The 20,428-nt window shown below is 38.5% G+C and overlaps 1 protein-coding gene across 1 annotated transcript; it reads left to right on the forward strand.

The window, feature by feature from the left end:
• The first annotated feature begins 1,630 nt into the window (after positions 1–1,630).
• LOC594469 (adenylate kinase isoenzyme 6) lies at positions 1,631–17,391 on the forward strand. Its single transcript, XM_793907.5, has 4 exons — positions 1,631–1,730; positions 12,374–12,525; positions 13,719–13,864; positions 14,680–17,391. Exons 1-4 carry the CDS (start codon positions 1,679–1,681, stop codon positions 14,867–14,869), a joined length of 540 nt encoding a protein of 179 aa, XP_799000.3. The 5' UTR covers positions 1,631–1,678; the 3' UTR covers positions 14,870–17,391.
• The last annotated feature ends 3,037 nt before the right edge of the window (positions 17,392–20,428 follow it).

Raw genomic sequence — 20,428 nt, forward strand, 5'->3', positions numbered from 1 at the left:
AAAGAGAAAAACGAAAAAGAGGGAGAATAGGAAAGAAAGGAGGCAAGAGCTCTTTGCCCCCGTTACCCTCTTTTCTTCTTCTTCCTCTTCTTTCTTTCCTTTTATCTTCTCTTTCCCTTTCCCTTTCCCTTCTCTCTCTTACTTATCTTTTGGCGGGGGGGGGGGGGGGGAGGAGGAGGAGGCAAGAGCCCCTCTTTTCTTCTTATTCTTCTTCTTCCTTTCCTTTTTTATTCTCTTTCCCTTTCCCTTTCCCTTCTCTCTTTCTCTCTTATTTATTTTTTGGCGGGGGGGGGGGGGGGCAAGAGCCTTTCACCCCCGTTTCCCTCTTTTCTTCTTCTTCTTCCTCTTCTTTCTTTCCTTTTATCTTTTCTTTCCCTTTCCCTTCTCTCTCTCTCTCTTATTTATTTTGTTGGTAAGAGCCCTTCGCCCCCCTTTCCCTCTTTTCTTATTCTTTTTCCTCTTCTTTCTTTCCTTTTAGATTTTCTTTCCCTCTCCCTTCTCTCTCTCTCTCTCTCTGTTATTTATTTTTTTGGCGGGAGGGGGTGGGGGGGGGGGGGGAGTAAGAACCTTTCGCCCTTCCTCCGTATCCATCTTTCCTTCTTCTTCTTCTTTCTTTCCTTTTATATTTTCTTTCCCTTTCCCTTCTCTCTCTCTCTCTCTCTCCTATTTATTTGTTGGCGGGGGGGGGGGGGAGGAGGCAAGAGCCCTTCGCCCCCGTTTCCCTCTTTTCTTTTTATTCTTCTTCCTCTTCTTTCTTTCCTTTTAAATTTTCTTTCCCTCTCCCTTCTCTCTCTCTCTCTCTGTTATTTATTTTTTTGGCGGGAGGGGGTGGGGGGGGGGGGGGGGAGTAAGAACCTTTCGCCCTTCCTCCGTATCCATCTTTCCTTCTTCTTCTTCTTTCTTTCCTTTTATATTTTCTTTCCCTTTCCCTTCTCTCTCTCTCTCTCTCTCTCTTATTTATTTGTTGGCGGGGGGGGGGGGGAGGAGGCAAGAGCCCTTCGCCCCCGTTTCCCTCTTTTCTTTTTATTCTTCTTCCTCTTCTTTCTTTCCTTTTATATTCTCTTTCCATTTCCCTTTCCCTTCTCTCTCTCTCTCCCTTTCGTCCTTCCCCCGTTTCCCTCTTTCCTTCTTCGTCTTCTTTCTTTCCTTTTATATTTTCTTTCCCTTTCCCTTTCCCTTCTCTCTCTCTCTCTCTCTCTCTACTATTTATTTGTTGGCGGGGGGGGGGGGCAAGAGTCCTTCGCCCCTCCCCCCCCGTTTCCCTCTTCTCTTCTTATTCTTCTTTCTTTCCTTTTATCTTCCCTTTCCCTTTTTTCCTTCTCTCTGTCTCCCCCATCAAAGAGACCACTCTGTAATCAAGACCATTCCATTTTATTTAATACATTTTCGATATACTTAAATTGGCAACTATTACCTTCTGTCCGAGATCCTCATTTTAAACGACTGATGCGAAAGACTAGTCGACGCACCCTTTCGAGAAAAGCCCCCCCGCTTTCATCGAAAGGGTGTGTTAAAACGATACTCCGCTCTCAACGCACCCTTTCGAGAAAAGGCCCCCCTCTTTTATCGAATGGGTGCGTTGAGCACACCACACCGCGCCGTACCGCACCGCACCCTTTCGATGAAAGCCTACATTACTGCACTGCTGCGCTGGAATCTGAAGATTCTGATGTTATAAATGGCAAACTTTTACTCAACTCAACGTGTCGTGCCCAACATACTTCTCACAGGCAAGTCGTCAGTTGTTTGTGTGTTCATGTTGTTGCTTTATTCAGCGTTATCCTTAAATGGCAATCAGTCAAATTTGATTAGTAATCACCAACTAATTTTCTAGATCAATTGTGAAATTTTTTCGCTCTCTCTTTAATAAATATTTTTTTCTATTTGTATTGCCTTTTGTGTCCCTGTAATCCCTGTATTTTTGTCATTTTTAATATTTAATTTAAAAAAAAGAGGTTATTATCATGATATCTTGCCAGGTTAATAATCCTGTTCTTTTCTTATTCGGCACTAGACCGAATTTTCCGTCTCTTTCGTTCGTTAGCCTCTTATTGGGGTAGGGTCGGCCGGCTCTCTCTTTAGAGACGGAAGCCGTTTATACACATGTCCTTGCTAACGCCACGGCCAGTCCTGGTCGTAGCGTTTTGCCCCCAAAATCCCCCAAAATGTCATTTTACCTCGAGCATGTTATATTGTAAATTAGGCCTAGGCTATAATAAATCAGTTCCACTTACCAACTTGACTGAAATAATCAGTTTAATAGTCCCTTTTTAGGAAATTATGGGTCAAAATCGAAATCCATTTTGAAAATCTTTTTCAAGATGGATTCCGATTTTGACCCATAATTTCCTAAAAAGGGACTATTAAACTGATTATTTCAGTCAAGTTGGTAAGTGGAACTGATTTATTATAGCCTAGGCCTAATTTACAATATAACATGCTCGAGGTAAAATGACATTTTGGGGGATTTTGGGGGCAAAACGCTACGACCAGGACTGGCCGTGGCGTTAGCAAGGACATGTGTATAAACGGCTTCCGTCTCTAAAGAGAGAGCCGACCCTACCCCAATAAGAGGCTAACGAACGAAAGAGACGGAAAATTCGGTCTAATTCGGCACCACCCTGCACCGGCCAAACCCGCTCGTACTATAAGTAGGGGCGCTGGTACTGGTCGACGTCGGCGATTGTGCAGAAACCTATCCAAAATTTGACCCGTAACTCCGGCGTGGAGATACCCTACTAAAACATACCCAAAATGAAGTAAATATTCATTAAATGTCCAAATAAAGATCATGAGTTAAAAGTCATTTTGTTTATTACCTGTTTCGTGTCAATTTTCTTGTTATTTTTGGAGTATTTTCGGATAAACGTTGATATTATTAGTATACACTTTTTCACAGGTTTCACGGCAAGCCGCTGCACAATACAAGTACAAACCGATAGTGGGTTGTGGGCAAGCGCGCCTGTGTGAAGTTATCTACCGTAATGAGGATCTGAGACATTACGGTAGATAACTTCACACAGGCGTAATGTAATATTATGTCACACCACAGAGATTTTGACATGACATGCTTTAAACAGGTGACGCACTTCACACATAACTGACGCACACACAAAATTGCACACACATAAAATAGACAAAAAACAAAAAACATCTCAGAATAAATTTCCAGTTTGGACCTTAAATATGACAAAAATGAGGATTGTTCAAACTTTTAAAATAGTTACGTAAGAGTAATACCTAAAGATAAAGTTGAGTTCTGGTCATGCGATTGCATTGTGTAAGAAACGGTCAGAAAAGGTTGATCATATAGCATATGTATTGGGTGTGTATTGCAAGGTTCTGGAATCATCAAAATGATAACAATTTGGCGCAGTCTTGGTAAAGTTACAAGCACTGTACACAGAAATATGTATATGGGACTACATGAACATGTGGCATAAAAATCTGTCCCAATTTTTTTATGCTGTTACATACTTACTTTGGTATAATTATGTGTAGAGACTGGAAGCTTAGCTTATTTGTCCCTCTTTACTGTTGCATCCCGTCTCAAGTATGGTTCAAACTTAATTGGATTGTTTCTCCAATACCTTTCTAGGGATGACTTGAATTGGTTAATGGTGGCAGCATTTACTACTTCCTTAGGCAGGGCATTCCAATTATTTACACTCCTTATTGAGAAACTATACTGCCTAAGTCTTGTGTTGAAACGTTGTTTGACAATCTTGAAATCATGTCCTTTTGTTGTTGAGCCAGTGGCAAGTTCGAAGAATTTTGAAGGATTCACTCTGTCAAAGCCTCTCAGGATTTTCAATATCTGTATCTGGTCTGCTCTTTGTCTTCTAAGCCAAAGTAGGAAGTTGTAGTTCTCTTAGTCTGTCAGGGTATGCTTTTTGTTTCAGCTCAGGAAGAAGTCTGGAGGCCCTTTGCTGGTCTTTTTCTAGTACATGTATGTCTTCATCTCTCTTGAGTATTGGGCACGTACCATACAGAGTTGCAGTATTCTATTCTAGTGTTGGTCGAATAATAGTTTTGTAGAGACTAAGGAACCCCTTCTTTTGCAAGGCTGAAAAGGACCTTTTTATCATTCCTAGCTTAATGTTGGCTCTCTTGGCAGCATCTGCTGCATGGGTGCTAAAAGACAGGCCCTGTTGAAACAGCACTCCCAAATCTCTTTCTTCATCACCAGATGGAACTGAAAATATGTTTGTACCAGCAGCCAGTGTGTAGTCAAATGAAAAATCCTTGGTTCTTTCTTCCATAATGAAGTACTTTACATTGATTGATTGATTGATTTTATTTTATTTATTCATTTCATATAACAATTGTTTGCACAATAAAGAATATTGTTGACAAAGTAAGATCAAAATTATGAAATGAAACAGGAACCTACTGGAAAGCATAGCTTGTTTTTGTAGGTTCCCAAGAATAAATATAATATGAACATTATTATCATAAATCATTTTAAAGTGTCTTAATAATCACAGTAAAAAGATATAATATAATAACATATTTTCATAAACCATTTTAAAGTATCTAAATAATAAAAAAAAATACAAGAAGAAAAGAATGACAAAACTGGACACAAAGGACAGGAAAATTACATAAAAAGATAAGACAAGACATGACAAAACAAGTCATTACACGACAAAATAAACAAGACAGGATGGAACAAGACACACAAAAGGACATGACAGGACAAAACAAGACAAAAACAAAAACAAAGCTGCACACAACAGAAGTTAGAAGAAGAGGGAGAGAGAGAGAGAGAGAGAGTAAAACGGGAGATGTGAGAAGTTTAACCTGTAGTAGACATATATTTTTGTATTAAATTCTTTTTGAACACTCTACTGAAACTATAATATGTGGGTTTATTCCTAACTGGATCTGAAAGAGAGTTCCAAAGTTTTGGACCTGAAAATACATATGATTTATTTGAGAGCAAATATTTTGTTTTTGGTAGATGAAAAAGCTCGGCAGACCGAGTAGGATAATGATGAATATTGACATTCTTTGAAAACATTGAATAAAAAACATTTGGCAGTTCATTTCTATTTAAATTATACATGAATATTCCCAGATTATAATTGTATAAATCTGTTATCTTTAGGATACTATGTGTGTAAAAAAGTGCATCCGTGGGCGCTCGAAAATCAGAAAGACATATAACACGCAGCTCTTTTTTCTGGAGTAATAAAATTCTATTTAAAAGATAGTCAGCACAATTGCCCCAGGCTATAATACCGTAGTTTAAGTGTGGGAGGATCAACGTTGAATACCGGTTTAATAATATACAAGTTGGAAAGTAAAATTTGACTTTGTTTATAATGCCAATATTTCTTGAAATAACTTTACAAATATTATCTATGTGTACCTTCCAGGAAAGCTTTTCATCTATCGTTATTCCCAGATTTTCAATTATTTCTCCATCTACGTTAATTTTTGAAACGGTGCTTTTCTGGGCGTTACCTTGTAAGACATTCTTAATAACTTTCCAAGTATTCTTTACATCTTTTTTATATAAGTTAAACTGCTTACAAAAATACACTTTTTAGATCTTTTTAGTATACCTGTAAGTATGTTTTTGTAATTATTATACTTTAAAAAAAAAAATTTCACATGGTTTTTCAATTGCTTTTATATAAAGATTATTCTTCCTGTTTATAGAGTGCAAAATACCTGGGGTGATCCAAGGGCACCTTGGAATCGTTTTGTAGTTGGACCGTTTCGTTTGTTTTGTAGGAAAACATCTATTCATTTTAGATGAGAAAAGATTCATAAAAACATCAAATGCATCATTGACATTGTTTGTACTGTACATTCCGGACCAGTCCACATTTCCTAACTCTTCTTTGAAAAGATTCACATTATCTTTAGAGAAATCACGTTGGCTATTAGTAGTATCTGTGTTGGAGTTGTTATTAAATTTAAAGTGTGAAAATATGGGAAAATGGTCTGACAAATCAGAAAGAATTATCCCAGAAGAAAGAGTACACCAAGCATTCGTAAATACGTTATCGATAAGAGTAGCCGAATTAGCAGATATTCTAGTTGACTTGGTTATTAATGGAAGAAAACCTGCAGTAAGAAGTACATCCATACACATTTGTACAAATGAATCATCTTCATATTTAAAGAGATTAACATTGAAGTCACCGAGTAAAAAACATGTTTTATTTACCAAGTATGGGTGTGCTAATAACTCATCGTTCGTTCGTTCGTGCAAAGAATATCAGGGAGTACATCATCTAGATAGGAAGATCCTTATTAAGCCAACATATTGTCTCATCATTGAGCTCGCGAAGTCCGGAAGCGCCGTGGGGGGATTTGTAGATCGGACAAACATCGATGACATGGTCCATAGTTTGGATCTCTCCACATGCGCAGTTTGGTGATGATTCAGCTCCAATTTTGTGTAGGAAATGTTGTGTACGGCCAACTCCAGTTCTGATACGGTTTAGGTTGACCCAGGCTTTTCTTGGGAGGTCGCAGCCACTTGGTTTGGCACAGGGCTTTGGGATGAACTCCTTCAGGTTGGTAGTGGACGAATTCCACTGGTCTGACCAGCGTTTTGCTATCCAAGTGGCTAAGGTGGAGGGAGGCTTCTCAGGCAGCAGCTCAGCAGCCTGTGTTGCAAAGTGTCGTCTAGGGAGACGCTGACCTTCAAAGGCAGAGGGGGCAGGAACAAGGCATTTATCTCTGTCATGCTTTTGGGCAAGCTTAGTGTACTGTGCATCTCGTCTGAACTGAGCTGGTGGTATGCCAGATAATATTGGCAGGTTGCTGACGGGTGTTGCAGTGAGTGTTCCGCTGATTAGTCTCATAGCATCATTGAGGGCGGCATCAACCTTGTGTACATGGGTGCTGTGGCTCCATACAGGTGCAGCATACTCGGCAGTGGAGAAGGCAAGAGCTAGAGTGGAGGTGCGGAGGGTGGTGAAATTTGCTCCCCATCCGGTCCCTGCAAGCTTCTTTAGGAGAGACACTCTGGCTTGGGTCTTTTGAGCTGTGGCTTTGGCATGCTCGTGGAAGGTGAGGCTTCGGTCAAGAGTGACACCTAGGTACTTTGGTGTTGAGACGAAGTTCAGCCTAGACCCATCTAGTGAGATATTCAGCTCTCGGTTGGCGCATCGGTTAGCCAGGTGGAAGACGGAGGATACAGTCTTTGGTATGCTCAGCTTGAGATGCCATCTGTTGAAGAACTCGGCTAGCATCTTCAGGTCCTTCTCCAGTGATGTTTCGATTGCCTCGAAGGAGTGGTTGTTGAACCCCAGTGCGGTGTCATCTGCGTAGGAGTACTGCATGCATTCCCCCTTGGGCATATCAGAGACATAGATGTTGAAAAGTATCGGAGCGAGGACAGAGCCTTGCGGCACACCATTGCGGAGTTTCCTCTTCCTGCTGCATTCGCCGTTTGATGTTTCAAGGACAAATTACCGGTCTTGTACAAGCAGCATGATAAATTTCACAATTCTTACATCTGGAATGGTCTGCAGGGTCTTGAGATATATGCCACGGTGCCATACTGTGTCAAATGCCGCAGTAAGGTCAACAAGAACTGCACCAAACTTCTGCTTCTTCTGGAAGGCTGTCTCTATGTCGTTGACAAGCCTGACTACTTGGTCGGTGGTTGATTTTCCTTTCCTGAAGCCTGCCTGTGTAGAAGGTAGCTTCTCTTCGACAGTGTCAACAATTCTGGCAAGTAGCAGCCTTTCAAGTAGCTTGTAGATGTGTGATAGCAGGCTGATTGGAAAGTGAAAAAGTCTTTAAAAATTCATCATGAATAAAAGGGCAATTGCCATTACATTGGACCAGTTTGTTACGGTATTAACATCCATCCGTAGCAAATCTGAGTCGGCTTTAGAGTCCACTGTCCTGTATAACTTAGTGTCGTCGGCAAAAAGCTTCATGTGGGAGTCAACCATTGATGGCAGGTCACGATGAAGACATTGAACAATGTTGGTCCGAGCACACTTCCCTGCGGAATACCGCTTGTCACTAGAATGGATCTCGACTCTTTCCCATTTACTGCAACTTTTTGAGTCCTGTATGAAAGGTAGTCTTTAATCCAGGGAAGTAAGGGACCTTCAATTCCATAAGATTGAAGTTTACATATATGAGCCATTGATGTGGCACGCTGTTGAATGCTTTTCGATAATCCAGATAGACGCAGTTTACATTATGACCCTGGTCAATGACATCTGTCCATTCCTCGCAAACCTCTGTTAGCTGAGTTGAACAAGATCTTCCAGCCCGAAATCCATGTTGTTCATCACACATTAACTTGTTCTTCTCTATGATGTATGACATGCTTTCTTACTAGTTTTTCCATAGACTTGCATATAATGGATGTCAGACTCACAGGTCGGTAGTTGGCTGGGTCATTCTTCTTGCCCTTCTTGAAGATTGGAACCACTATTGCTTGTTTCCATACTGATGGATTTTTCCCTTCATTCATTAGCTTAGTAAATATTATTTGCAGTGGTTTGACAATCTCAGTATGTGTTTCTTTCAGCACGCCATATTTAGAATATTAAGGCATTCTATATAAGAGCCATGCCTTTCAGGGAACACTTTTTATATGATTTTCTTCCACACTTGCATAATAACAATGATAATGCTCACAAATAATTTTTCACCTCTTCCCAGAACTCAACCTTCTCTTTAAGTGAAATACTTAAGTGAAAAAATCATGACAAATAGAGGGTTTAACTGAAATATCATAATTTTGGTATTAAAAAAAAATGGAAAATCGCAAGCTTCCTCCTCGCACCAATATCTTATAACATTGACTGAATGGAGGCTTGCGATAGCCAATAAGAAGGGCCCTTGTCAGTGCCAATTTAGTGAACTTTCTTCTGCATAGCCGTGTCAATTGCAGACCTAGTGATTGATTTTGAGGTAATGATGAGGATGGGTCAGGGAGCTCATAGCTGCTCAGAGTTCTTTCCCAGGTCCTTGCCGAGGGTGAAGTTCATGATAGCATGATGTAATGTGCGTACCTCATATCGTGAGTGTGGGAGATTGATGAGTTGAACTATGATGAGGAGAGTTTCTTGGTCGACTCGCATGCTCAGGGGAATGAGGCCTGTGAGAAGATAGACAGCATCATCGGCAGCACCGTTGGGGAGCCCGAGGATCTTCTTGAAGAGCTGGTATTAGGATCTGTCCAGTTTATTTAGCCTTGTCTGGTTGAGCTTCATGGAGGCCACTCCGTACAGCATACGAGGGATGCAGTATGCTTTCCAGAGTTGTGCACAGTGGTGTGGTAGAAGTCCTCCTGTGTATGCACCTGCTCCAGTGAGGGCATAGAAGGTTTTTGTGCCTCTGGAGATCATAAGATCTGTTGGATCATATTTGGAGGAGGATTTTATGATTCTCAGATGTGGGTGTTGGGTAACTGAATCGATTGGCATCTGTCCAAGGATCCACGTGGGTTGAGCCGTTGTCTTGCGAGCTTTGTTATTGAAGGTGACAATCTTGCCTTTCTTGGTTGATGCGTGTCTGCATAGTTACATGTAACATGTAACATTCAGCATCTCTTGGAGCTCCATTACAGATGAGCTTGACTAGCACTACATCATCGGCCAGGAGGATCATACCAGCATGCTAGCTCAGCAACTGGCAGCTTAGCCTCTTGTCTCTCAGCTCCTTGATAAGGCCATCTACAAAAACAGTGTACAGCAGGGGGGAGAGTACTCCACCTTGTCTGACACCCTGGAGTATCGGTGAGGCTCCACTTGTCTTGTCAGTCCACAGTACTCGGCTTTCCATGTTTTCATACAGAGATCTGAGGAGGGCTGTGTATGCAGGGTCAATGTTAGTTTGGTCCACTTTGTAGAACAGGCGATCATGCCAGACTTTGTCGAATGCCTTCTCTGCATCAAGGAGAGTAACTTAGGTAGGTCGCTTCTGGCAGGTATTGATCTCTATACGAGTTCCAGGGTGCACGAAGTCAGCATGCAGGAGTGGTTTTTCTGGAACCCGAATCGTAACTCATCTGGTATACCATTGCCTTGAAGGGTCTTGTCTAGCTTTGGTTTGAAGATAAGCTCGAGGAGCTTGGTTGAAGTCGGGGTAATCCCTCGATAGTTCCTAGGATCGTGGGGATCCTTTCCTTTTCCTTTGTGGAATGGGAGAATCAAACCATTTTTCATCTTCTGCTAAGTATGAGCAGTTGCGAGGTAGTAGTTGTAGATGAGCAAGATCAGGTGCATGATGGCTTCTCCTATGTATCTGAGGTGCTCTGGGCTGATTTTGTCTGGACCACTGGCTTTACCCTTTTTCAGTTTAGTAGTAGCTTCCTTGAGTCCCACCACGGCACTAATGTCCTTTGGCGAGACATTGATCTGCATTTGCCACTCTCCACCAAGGTGTTATATGGGTACCCGGTAGGATGCGAAAGCCAATGTGGTATGCTTAGCAATTTGAGCCTAGTAGTTCTTGTTGGAATGCTCCCCAGGGAGTGGAGAAAGTGCATACATTGTGTGCGGGCAAGCCAGAGTCCGATGACCGGGGGTTATAATGTAAAGTGCTTAGAAACTCTTGACATTGCTGACGTATTAAGCGCTATATGAGCAATACTATTATTATTATTATTATTATGAGATGTTATGGTGAGGGCATACATGGGTGCTGAGAATGTGGGCTTTTCAGGGATGTCAAAGGCAGAGCTGCTGGAGGCATCTCCTGTATGGTCTGGTTGGGAGAGGTCTGTAAAATATAGCTCCCAGCCCTCAATGACTTTGCGGTCCCCTTGATATGTTCTACCATCATACTCTAGTGACTCTGTACCATATGCCAAGCAATCTTTGGAGCGCTGGTTCTTGACAAGTTTGTGGAAAAGTGGTTGGTTCATTTCATAGGCATTCTCGATACAGTTCAGGAGTTTTCTGTTGTTGTGAGCTTGAGATTGACGGAGCTGACTTTGAAAGTCCTTTTTGCATAGTAGGTAGTCTATGAAGAGCATACCACTGCGAGGCTTATTGGCTGTTTTCCATCTCTTCCAGACTTCAAGGGCGGCATATTACAATATTGTTCTAAAGTGAAGTCATTTGTCAAAGCTTTAATTGGACTTGTACCACATATATTGTTGAAATATTCAATATTTTGCACAGCTGCATTTACTGCAATGTATGTAATGATCTAGTATAAATTATAATATTACTAGTAATACTACTACTACTGCTACCACTACTACTTCTACTATTACTACTGGTGATAGGCCCAATAATTATAGTAAAAAAATAAAAATAGCCATTTACTAGTGCATTTGTAGAAGGAAATGATACTAAAGTTAAAGCTGATCTTGAGCTCTGGTATGGGTCCTATGGGAATCGTATATTTTGAGAGAAATTTGCTATATGATTTACTATGGATTGTTTATCGTGCTGTAAATTGTAATGTTTGAAACAGTCAAATAAAAACGACCTCACGAAAACTCACAACTATATACTTCAATATAAAATCACAACTCCCATTTTTTTCTTCCTATGTTTCAATGCTCATTACTCAGCCACTGTACATTTTCGACCAAATTTGTTTGGCACGTGTCATTTATTTGTAATCTGAATTCAGCGATAAGTTGGAGCTACAGACAGTGTATCATGCAATTAATTGTACCCCTGTCTAAATACTACTTCTTTAGGTGACTTTTTTAAAAAGTTGTTCACAAATCAACTTATCTAGAGAGTTTGATGCATGTATTGTACTATTGACTTTTTGTTCCAAAATGTCTGTTTTTCAATAATTATACAGATGTTATTGTTGTAAGTTGTCATTAAAAAAATTATGATAATATATAATTTAAAAATTATAAGTTGTCTAGACTGGTAGGTTATCCGGACAGTTGATTTAAACCAATAATTTGAGTAGTTGGTGGAGAGCACGTCAATAAACAGCTTTAAATCCAATTTGTTGAAATTTTGGTCGTCAAGAAAAGATCAATTTGACCCAGAGGAGTCCTTCGCTTGTCCATGTTCGTCAATTGCTGTATAGCGCCATTAAACATGTGTCAAAATATGGATTCTTCATCCGAATATCAACGAGAGGCAAATAAGTTTTTAACTTTAAATGCCTACTTCCAAGGTATATTTCCAAGGTCTAACAAGTTCACAAGCAATATTTCATAAATCTTTTAATATTTATATTGGACAACATGATAAAAGACAAATATTTACATGAATTCTGTATGATGGGTATTGCTATTTGATTAATAGTTTTTGTTGTTTCTATACTCTATACTTTATTATTGTTAAGCATCCCGTCACACTCCACCCCTCCCCCTCCCCCCTCCCATCTTATCCTGTGCAGACATAACCTGATGATGATGATGATTTATAAAAAAAAAACTTGTGTTCTTTGTTGTGTTTAGGAACCCCTGGCACTGGGAAGTCTACTCTTGGTCAGGAGTTGGCTCAGCAGCTTGAGTTTGTATATGTTAACGTTGGTGATGTGGCCAAGGAAAAAGAGCTCTATGAAGGCTGGGATCAAGACTATGAATGTCCAATCTTGGATGAAGACAGGGTGAGAAATATACACACTTAATTAGTTGCACGTCCCTCTGGACCTGCGATGCTTTTCACACTTGTTTTTCTTAGCCCCCGTACTTTCCCCAGCCCCTTACTATTTTTTGTTCCTGCTTTACACACTTTACACACTTAGCCCTTTACTATTTGCCTAACCAGGGCTAAGGAAATCCATGCTGTTCTCACTCACCCATACTATCACTGATTGGACAATGGACACAGTTAGGATAATTGATGATGTTTGTTTTGGGGGTTCATACACAAAAGAATGTCAGTTAAAAAGACGTAGAGTCACCTGTCTTGTTTTTATGAGCTTCAGCTTGGGCCTTCAGCTTCAGCTTGCACACATAAAAGGAGATGTTTCATTTGCCTATGTCTCTGACAACATGAAATCTATGTAAAAGGTATAGACCAGTTCTGTGAAATAAAAGTTGTGGAATCATAAAAGGTTGATCGTTTAGCATATAAGTATTGGTGTGTACTGCAAGGTTCTGGAATCATAAAAAAAATCAAAATGATAAGAAATTTGGCCCAGTCTTGGTAAAGTTGCAAGCACTGTACACAGAAAGGTGTATATGGGACTACCTGATATCTGTCCAGGCTGGATCGATATATAATTTACCAAATATATCAAATAGTAGGCAGTTTCCCGGCAAAATTTGTATCATCATGTATTAGTCAAAACATATTCTTTCACATGATTGGTAATCAGAGCTTCCATTTCATTTTTTGAGAGGGGGGCGTTTCCAAAACTGGTCTATACCTTTAAAGTTCAGTATTAAAAGAAAAATGCTTTCCATGATGTATTTGCCTGTGTGTACAGTAAACAACAGAATTACTCACACCCCTGTAAATTTGATGTTTTTGTGTTTTTCGTAACTCAGGAATGATAGGTGGACTGGTTGAATAAGGTCCTATGTTGAATGCTTTTAGATGTAAGCTTTAGTATGTCACATTCTGCAGAAATATAAATTGGGACAAATACATTTTTTACATCCTTAAAAAATTACAAGCCTTGGTAAGGGTATGAATAATTTAGTTAACTGTATATAAGCAATTTAAAGACACTTTAAGTTACAGTCTACCACTCTAAGATCATTGATCATGACTTGGATTACCGTGTCATACATGTATCTGAATGAGACTTCACGCTTACAAGAGAACATGATTTATTGATTTTCTTTCCACCAGGTGATCGATGAACTAGAGGAAGATATGAAGACAGGAGGGAAAGTGGTAGATTACCATAGCTGTGAATTCTTCCCAGAGCGTTGGTTTGACCTTGTTTACGTCCTTCGTACAGACAACTCTGTTCTTTTTCACAGACTCGAGCAGAGGTAAACAAACCATGGCTTCAGTAATGACTCATATTGAATTCTCTCATAGAACTGTGTTCTTTTTCACAGACTCGAGCAGAGGTAAACAAACTGGGCTATCAGTAATGACTCATGTTGAATACTCTCATAGAAAAGGATTACCTGTAGATGTTCAATGAGTTTGGTAAACAATTTACCTATTGATGAAGGTGATAAAAAAGTAGTTTGGATTAAGGATTTAGAAAAGCTTTTCAAGTGGGGTCCGCAAGTCATCTCTAGGGGTGCCATGAGAGAAGTTTATTTAAAATGAATATATTATTTTGGAATGAGGTCAATTTTGTTATACTATATATTAGAAACTGTTATTAATTTTCATGAGGAAATTATATTTTAAAGATAATAAAGTATCATGCTTTCTCACTCGCTTTGCAGGCTTGCAATATTTATTTTTAAAAATATTTCTGGCAGTGAAGTGCCTGAATACCTCCATATTTGGAAAAACACTTGAGGTATAGACTTCAAACTTGTGTACTGGTACTAAAGAAAATGAGGCTTGTTTAGGTCTTTTTCAGATCTAAGGGGAATTGTTACAGTACAAAATATAATGATAAAAAAGCAGAGCCTCCCCGATGTCAATTGACATGAAATCAAAGTTTGTTATGACAATATTGTTACTATTCTAAACTATTTTAGCAGTGAACTTAAAAAAACCTGTATTATCTAGTATTCTTCACTGTTGGGAGCAAGTGATCAGTTCTTGGAATGTCAGGTCAAAGGTCGTAAAGATCAATTGACAGAAGGTATTAAAATATTGTTTTTATTTGCTTGATACACAGGGGTTACTCTGGACGTAAGCTTGAAGACAATATCCAGTGTGAAATCTTCCAGACCATCCTAGAAGAAGCCTCAAACTCTTACTTGCCTTCCATCGTCAGAGAGTTGCCTAGCAACACACCCGATGACATGGAGGAGAACATTAGTACCATTGAGGATCACATTAGGCAGTGGAAGGCTTCAAAGAGATGAGATGAGATGAGATGCACTGGATTTTGTTTGTATTTCTATATATATATGTACAGTATATGTACAGCTCATGTAAATAGTGTATGTGCATTCTACTTTTGTTATGTAATAACATTGAATTCTCACTATTGCCAATACGCCAATAAATGATGTAGCCCCTTGGATGTATTACGAGCCACTTCCGGGACTAACATACTTCCGGCGTGTGGCGGCATGAACGGTACACATATTATGTATGCGCAATGTACATACTGACGTGTCCGAAGACTGTTTCTAATTTTCTCGATTTTTGTGATGGTAGCAACAAAAACAAGAGAAGGAATAGATACTCCAAATCATATCTACATCTAGATTGAAACAATGAAAGGCCCTTCTGGAAACTTCAAGAAACTGGTGGGCTTAACTTTAGAATACCCCACCAAAACATTGCGAACGAACCCTTGACATATTCATTTTTGAAATAGTTTGAAAATCGTGATAAATCAATGTGATTACTGTCTGAAAATAAAGTATACCGTACACATACACACCATGAATGCCGACATGCTCGGCGCAAACACAGGAAATAGACTGGAAGCGACTCGGTCACCAAACTTTCCCAGAGTGCATTTGAAATGGGGCCTGAATGTAACATACAGGTATTTTTAATATATTGGCGATAGCGAGAATTACATGTATACTAGACTATGATTACCATTGTCATTAATTGCAAGTACACCTGAGTAATCGGGTACTTTCTAATGCTACGTCGTCATATTAGTTACATGGTGCTCTTAAAGGAGAATAAAGCTGGAACAGCAAGAACAGATAATCTACTAAAAAAAAATTAGCCTGTGCCAAAAATTGTTCAAATATAATATAATATGTCTGAATACTTTGCAAGAAAAAATCTCTTGTAAATTTTATTTTTCCCATACTATGGGTGTCATGGTCGAGATGATGATATGTCACCGAACGGTGGATCACAAGGTCCGCCGTTCGAAACCCGCAGCGGCACAAATGTCCTTTGGCCAGACATTAATCTACATTTGCCACTCTCAACCCAGGTGATGTAAGTGGGTACCGGGCAGGAATTAATTGCTTAAAATGCTAGAGCGCCGTAATGGCAGCCAGGGTAATAATATAATAGTGGACCACCAGAATCGTCAAGTCTGACAGACATTAGCCCTATAAGAGAACCCACTCTAACTATTATTACCAAAGAACACCGGTGCCGTGCCGGGGCTCAAACCCACAATGTTCACCATCAGAGTCAAGTGGGTTACGCTGCTCTCATAACAACAATGATCTGTATAGGACACAGACATTATACTATTTCAGTTTCAGTTTCAGTTTTAGTTTCTTTTCATATTTCACATGTTGTATAATACATTATTACATTTAGCATGTTACATTTTCCTTTTTTCCTTTTTTTATTTATACAAACGAAGAGGATAATACATAAGACTAAGTTAAATAAAGGAAGAAATATAATGGAGCCCAAAGAAAAAGCAATGCTTGTATGTCGTAGGCTCCGGAAGTTATACCATTGATATAGTTTTGTGTATATTAAATAATGTAATAGGATTAAATTGGAACTTATTCTAAGGAATAGGTAAACATTACAATGATTAGTAGAGAGAGGGTGGAAACACTTTACAGGGTAGCTATCATAATCACAGAGCCATCCATGATCAGAGATGGATTGGCTCTGGGGAGTTTGGGGAATTTTAACCCCCAGGCTGCTCAATATTTTGGCTTGAGGGCCTGAAAATACTGTTTGGCAAAGCACATACTCCTGCCATTATCTCTCTAGTAATATCAGTTTTACTATGAACTGTTACATGTAATACATCCATCCCTCCCCCTGTTTACCGGTACTTAGGAATCTTATTTTATGCTCTGTTTGTTTAAACACAGTCCTTATGATACCTCTGTTACAACAAAATCTAAACCTCTCCTGGGGCACCTTTCTTTCTTTCTTTAAGTTTGCTAAATGTACATCAAGAACCTCAATTATGTTTTAAACAATTTTAAACAATTTGATGTAAAATTCATCAAACTCAGTTGCATTGGAGGGGCTGAAATGCACTTTTTATCAAATTGATCAGACCATTTCATTTGTCATCATGATCCCATAAACAATTTTCTTCAGGATTTTACTATACTTGTCTGTTATGTGTTTTTTAATAGACAATAGCTATAATTTGCATATTATGCAAGCTTGATCATCTTCCACTACCTGGTACTTTTATTTTCCTGAACTTTTATAGTATTACTGTAACAGAGGATTTTCAGGAGGGCACTGCAGTGGAATAACTTCATTTGCAATTACTTTGGGTTACCCCCTAGAATTTGCTATTTTCACTTGACTATTTGTTCACCTTTTCACCCTTGGTTTTTCTTCTTTCTAGATTACACCATCCTTAGTATTTCCATGGTTACCCTTCTCCATCATTGACTATATTTGTATACATGTCTTTTGTAAAAACCTTTCAGAAAGAAAGATTTGCTGTGCTGGACAATAAATTAAAGCCCTACTAGAATTCTTTGTGTCAACATCTTTTATTTTGAGTACTTCTGTTTAGCTACATTAATTTTTTAGTTGTTTTGTTTTTTTGTTTTTTTTGTGCTCTGACTAGCTGTTTCTTTGCCTGAGTTTGATGCTTGTTTGAATGATTGTGGGTTTTTTCAGTGTTTATTTTGAGTGTATTACACAGGCAGGCGCGGATCCAGGATTTCTTAGGGGGGGGGCCCAAATTTGAAATCAATTTGAAATTTAGTGTGCTGAAATTTAAAAATCATGCCGGCCAATATTCCGCTCAGTTGGGGGGGGGGGGGGGCCTCGAAAATTTGAAAATTGCACCCCCCTCCCCTTGAGCGCCAGGGGGGGGGGGCATCTAAAAAAAAAAAAGGTAGAATTAATGTAAAATTGTCCCAGGGGAGGGGGGCCCGGTCCCCCCTGAATCCGCCACTGTACACAGGTAGCAGTTGTGTCTTGTGTCCAACCCAGGAGTCATGAACCAGTAGAGAAGAAGAACTTATCAATTGCACTCAACACTCATTATCCTTTGAAATTTCTGCATTACCAAATGTGTCCCCGTTGAGCTATCGTCCAGTTCATATACCAAGATAATTGCCAAAAATCAGTGGTTTGGGGGAGTTATCCCCCCCCCCCAATAAATTTTGACTCAAAACTTATATTTTACGCTATACAGTGCGTCCTAGAAAAAACGAAACCGAGAATTATCAATGTTTTATCATAACTTTATTACAGTTATAATCAACACATTATTTTTAAAGCTTAGATCCTCTTCTTTCATATTATGATGCATATTTCACGCATGAGTGATTAAAATCAATTTGAAGAAAGGACACCAAAAGTCATTTGGCGGACAGTATCTGAATTTCAAAGAGAAATCACATTTCTAGAAATGTAATTTTCTGCCCTTTCATATGACACCACAATCAGGAAGAATGAGCTAAGCATAACAAATGTATGTTTGTTTAAAGTAATGCTTGCATTTCCATAATTTCATTAAACAAATTCATTTTTACCGGCTGCCTGCCATAGCAACAAACAGATTTGACAAAAGACTTAACTCCGTCTCGTTGACAATCAACCATTTAAAAATATGTGTTATTTACTAATACTTTATTCAATATAATTATGATTTTTTTTTTTTTTTTGATTTTTTATATTTTAACCATGATATTTTCCCTTTGTTTTTCAACTTACTGATTCAGTCCATTATCACCATATTGTAAAACGTAACACAATATTATTGCTTTATAGACGCAATAAAAATGTTATAATTATTAGTGAGATACCCATTGTACGATCTTCGGCTAAAAAAAATCCCACCTCTGTCGCCAAAAAGGAATTCCGAATATTTAGACTATAACTTATATGCAAAGACGCGTAAATGGTCGATTTTATTGGTTTCCTGTACAAAAGTGATCCAATTAACAGAATCATCGATCGCAAGTACTGAGCTGTCCAAGTTGTTTTCAAAATAATGGCTGATTGATTTTTGTCGCAAGATTCCCTAAAACTTACCTAACCATATCAAATAATACAAAAGCGCTAATAAATTGCATTTGTGAATACAATATGGCTTTATGTTAATCATTATATGAGACATTCTGTAGTCTATACAAGTAACGAAAACTGAGAGAAGGAAGAAGAAGTTGATGATTAAAACGTAGAGTTAAGGAATGTCACCGGAGGGGGGGGGGGGGGGTGCTCGCCTAATACGGTATACGGGGATGTGCCGCTCTACTTACTTTTTTTGCAAAAATTAATTATTTTGAACAGCCTATACTAACTTCCTGTTTCATGGTATCTTAGTTCTTACTGTTTACTCTTGTCCACTGAACCATTTCACAAAAACTCAAAGGTTACTGAACCCTAATGCGAGAAAGATATCAAATAAATTGGCAGCATATTTTCATTAAAATAGATAACATCCCAGATAAACTGTATCCATTTTGTATCACTCACCTGAGGGATCGATGCGAACGAAGTCAACATTGTCATCATAACGAAGAGAATATCATAAATTTTGCTTGAAATAACTTCTTTGAGTATGAGTTGATGTTAACATTTTTGTCCAACTTCCTGATACTTAATAGTCAATCTAAATAAAAGAGCAATTGTTTTGGAATGAGAAAACACACACATAATGGCTTTTGACCCACATTAATCCCCCATTCATCGCTTCAGCCAAAACTTGGCACAAGAGGATTTTGACATTATGTTGTTCAGTCATCCTTGGCAGCAATACCATGGTATCATTAGACAGGGCATTAAATCTTCTTTACAATTACATATGACAGGTTATATAACTTCTTAATTAGAAAAGCTACCAAAGTTGAGTAATTTTTTTAGGGATATACGCACCGGAAATAGAAAACTATGCTCATTTTAAGAGGAAATTAAAGGAATACCTAATACTTGACAAAATGACATGATTATGATTGAAATTTGTATTCTTCTGCTGGTTCATACTTTTTCATTTTGTATATACTTATGTTTTCGTACGTTAATATAGAAAGTCTATAAATTCATCATTATTTTCCTCTTCTTCCTCCGCCTCTTTTTCTTCTTCTCCTTATTATCATTTCTATCATCAGTTTAATGCTGTTATTATTATTATTATTATTATTATCTTTAATAAGTAATTCTTTTATTTTTCTTATCTGTCTGTAAATAATTATTACTATTTTAACTTATTAATTTTACATGTCTGTAAGGGACCCCACTGGAAATAAGCTCTCGAGCTTTCGTGGGTTATCCTGTTCAAGCTGACTTATTTCTGATATGTTATTATTGTATATTGTTGTATGTTGGAAGCTTGTCGAATAAAAATCAATCAATCAATCAGTATATATATATATCATATAATATATATATATATATATATATATATATATATATATATATATATATATATATATATATATATATATTGTACTATGTGAAGAACACCTCGTTATTTATAATCAAGAAACGGGAGGGGCTTGAAAAAGAGCCTCTCCCATCCTCTGTAGACTCTCTGTAGTTCAAATAGACTAGATTCT

The sequence above is a fragment of the Strongylocentrotus purpuratus genome, unplaced genomic scaffold (genome assembly GCF_000002235.5).
Source record: "Strongylocentrotus purpuratus isolate Spur 01 unplaced genomic scaffold, Spur_5.0 spur5_scaffold_9, whole genome shotgun sequence".
Taxonomy (NCBI): Eukaryota; Metazoa; Echinodermata; class Echinoidea; order Camarodonta; family Strongylocentrotidae; genus Strongylocentrotus; species Strongylocentrotus purpuratus.

Coding starts and splice junctions, on each gene's coding strand:
- LOC594469 (XM_793907.5), top strand. CDS start 1,679: ATGGCAAACTTTTACTCAACTCAACGTGTCGTGCCCAACATACTTCTC. Junction 1,731..12,373: donor GCCCAACATACTTCTCACAG/GCAAGTCGTCAG, acceptor TGTTGTGTTTAG/GAACCCCTGGCACTGGGAAG. Junction 13,865..14,679: donor TTTCACAGACTCGAGCAGAG/GTAAACAAACCA, acceptor CTTGATACACAG/GGGTTACTCTGGACGTAAGC.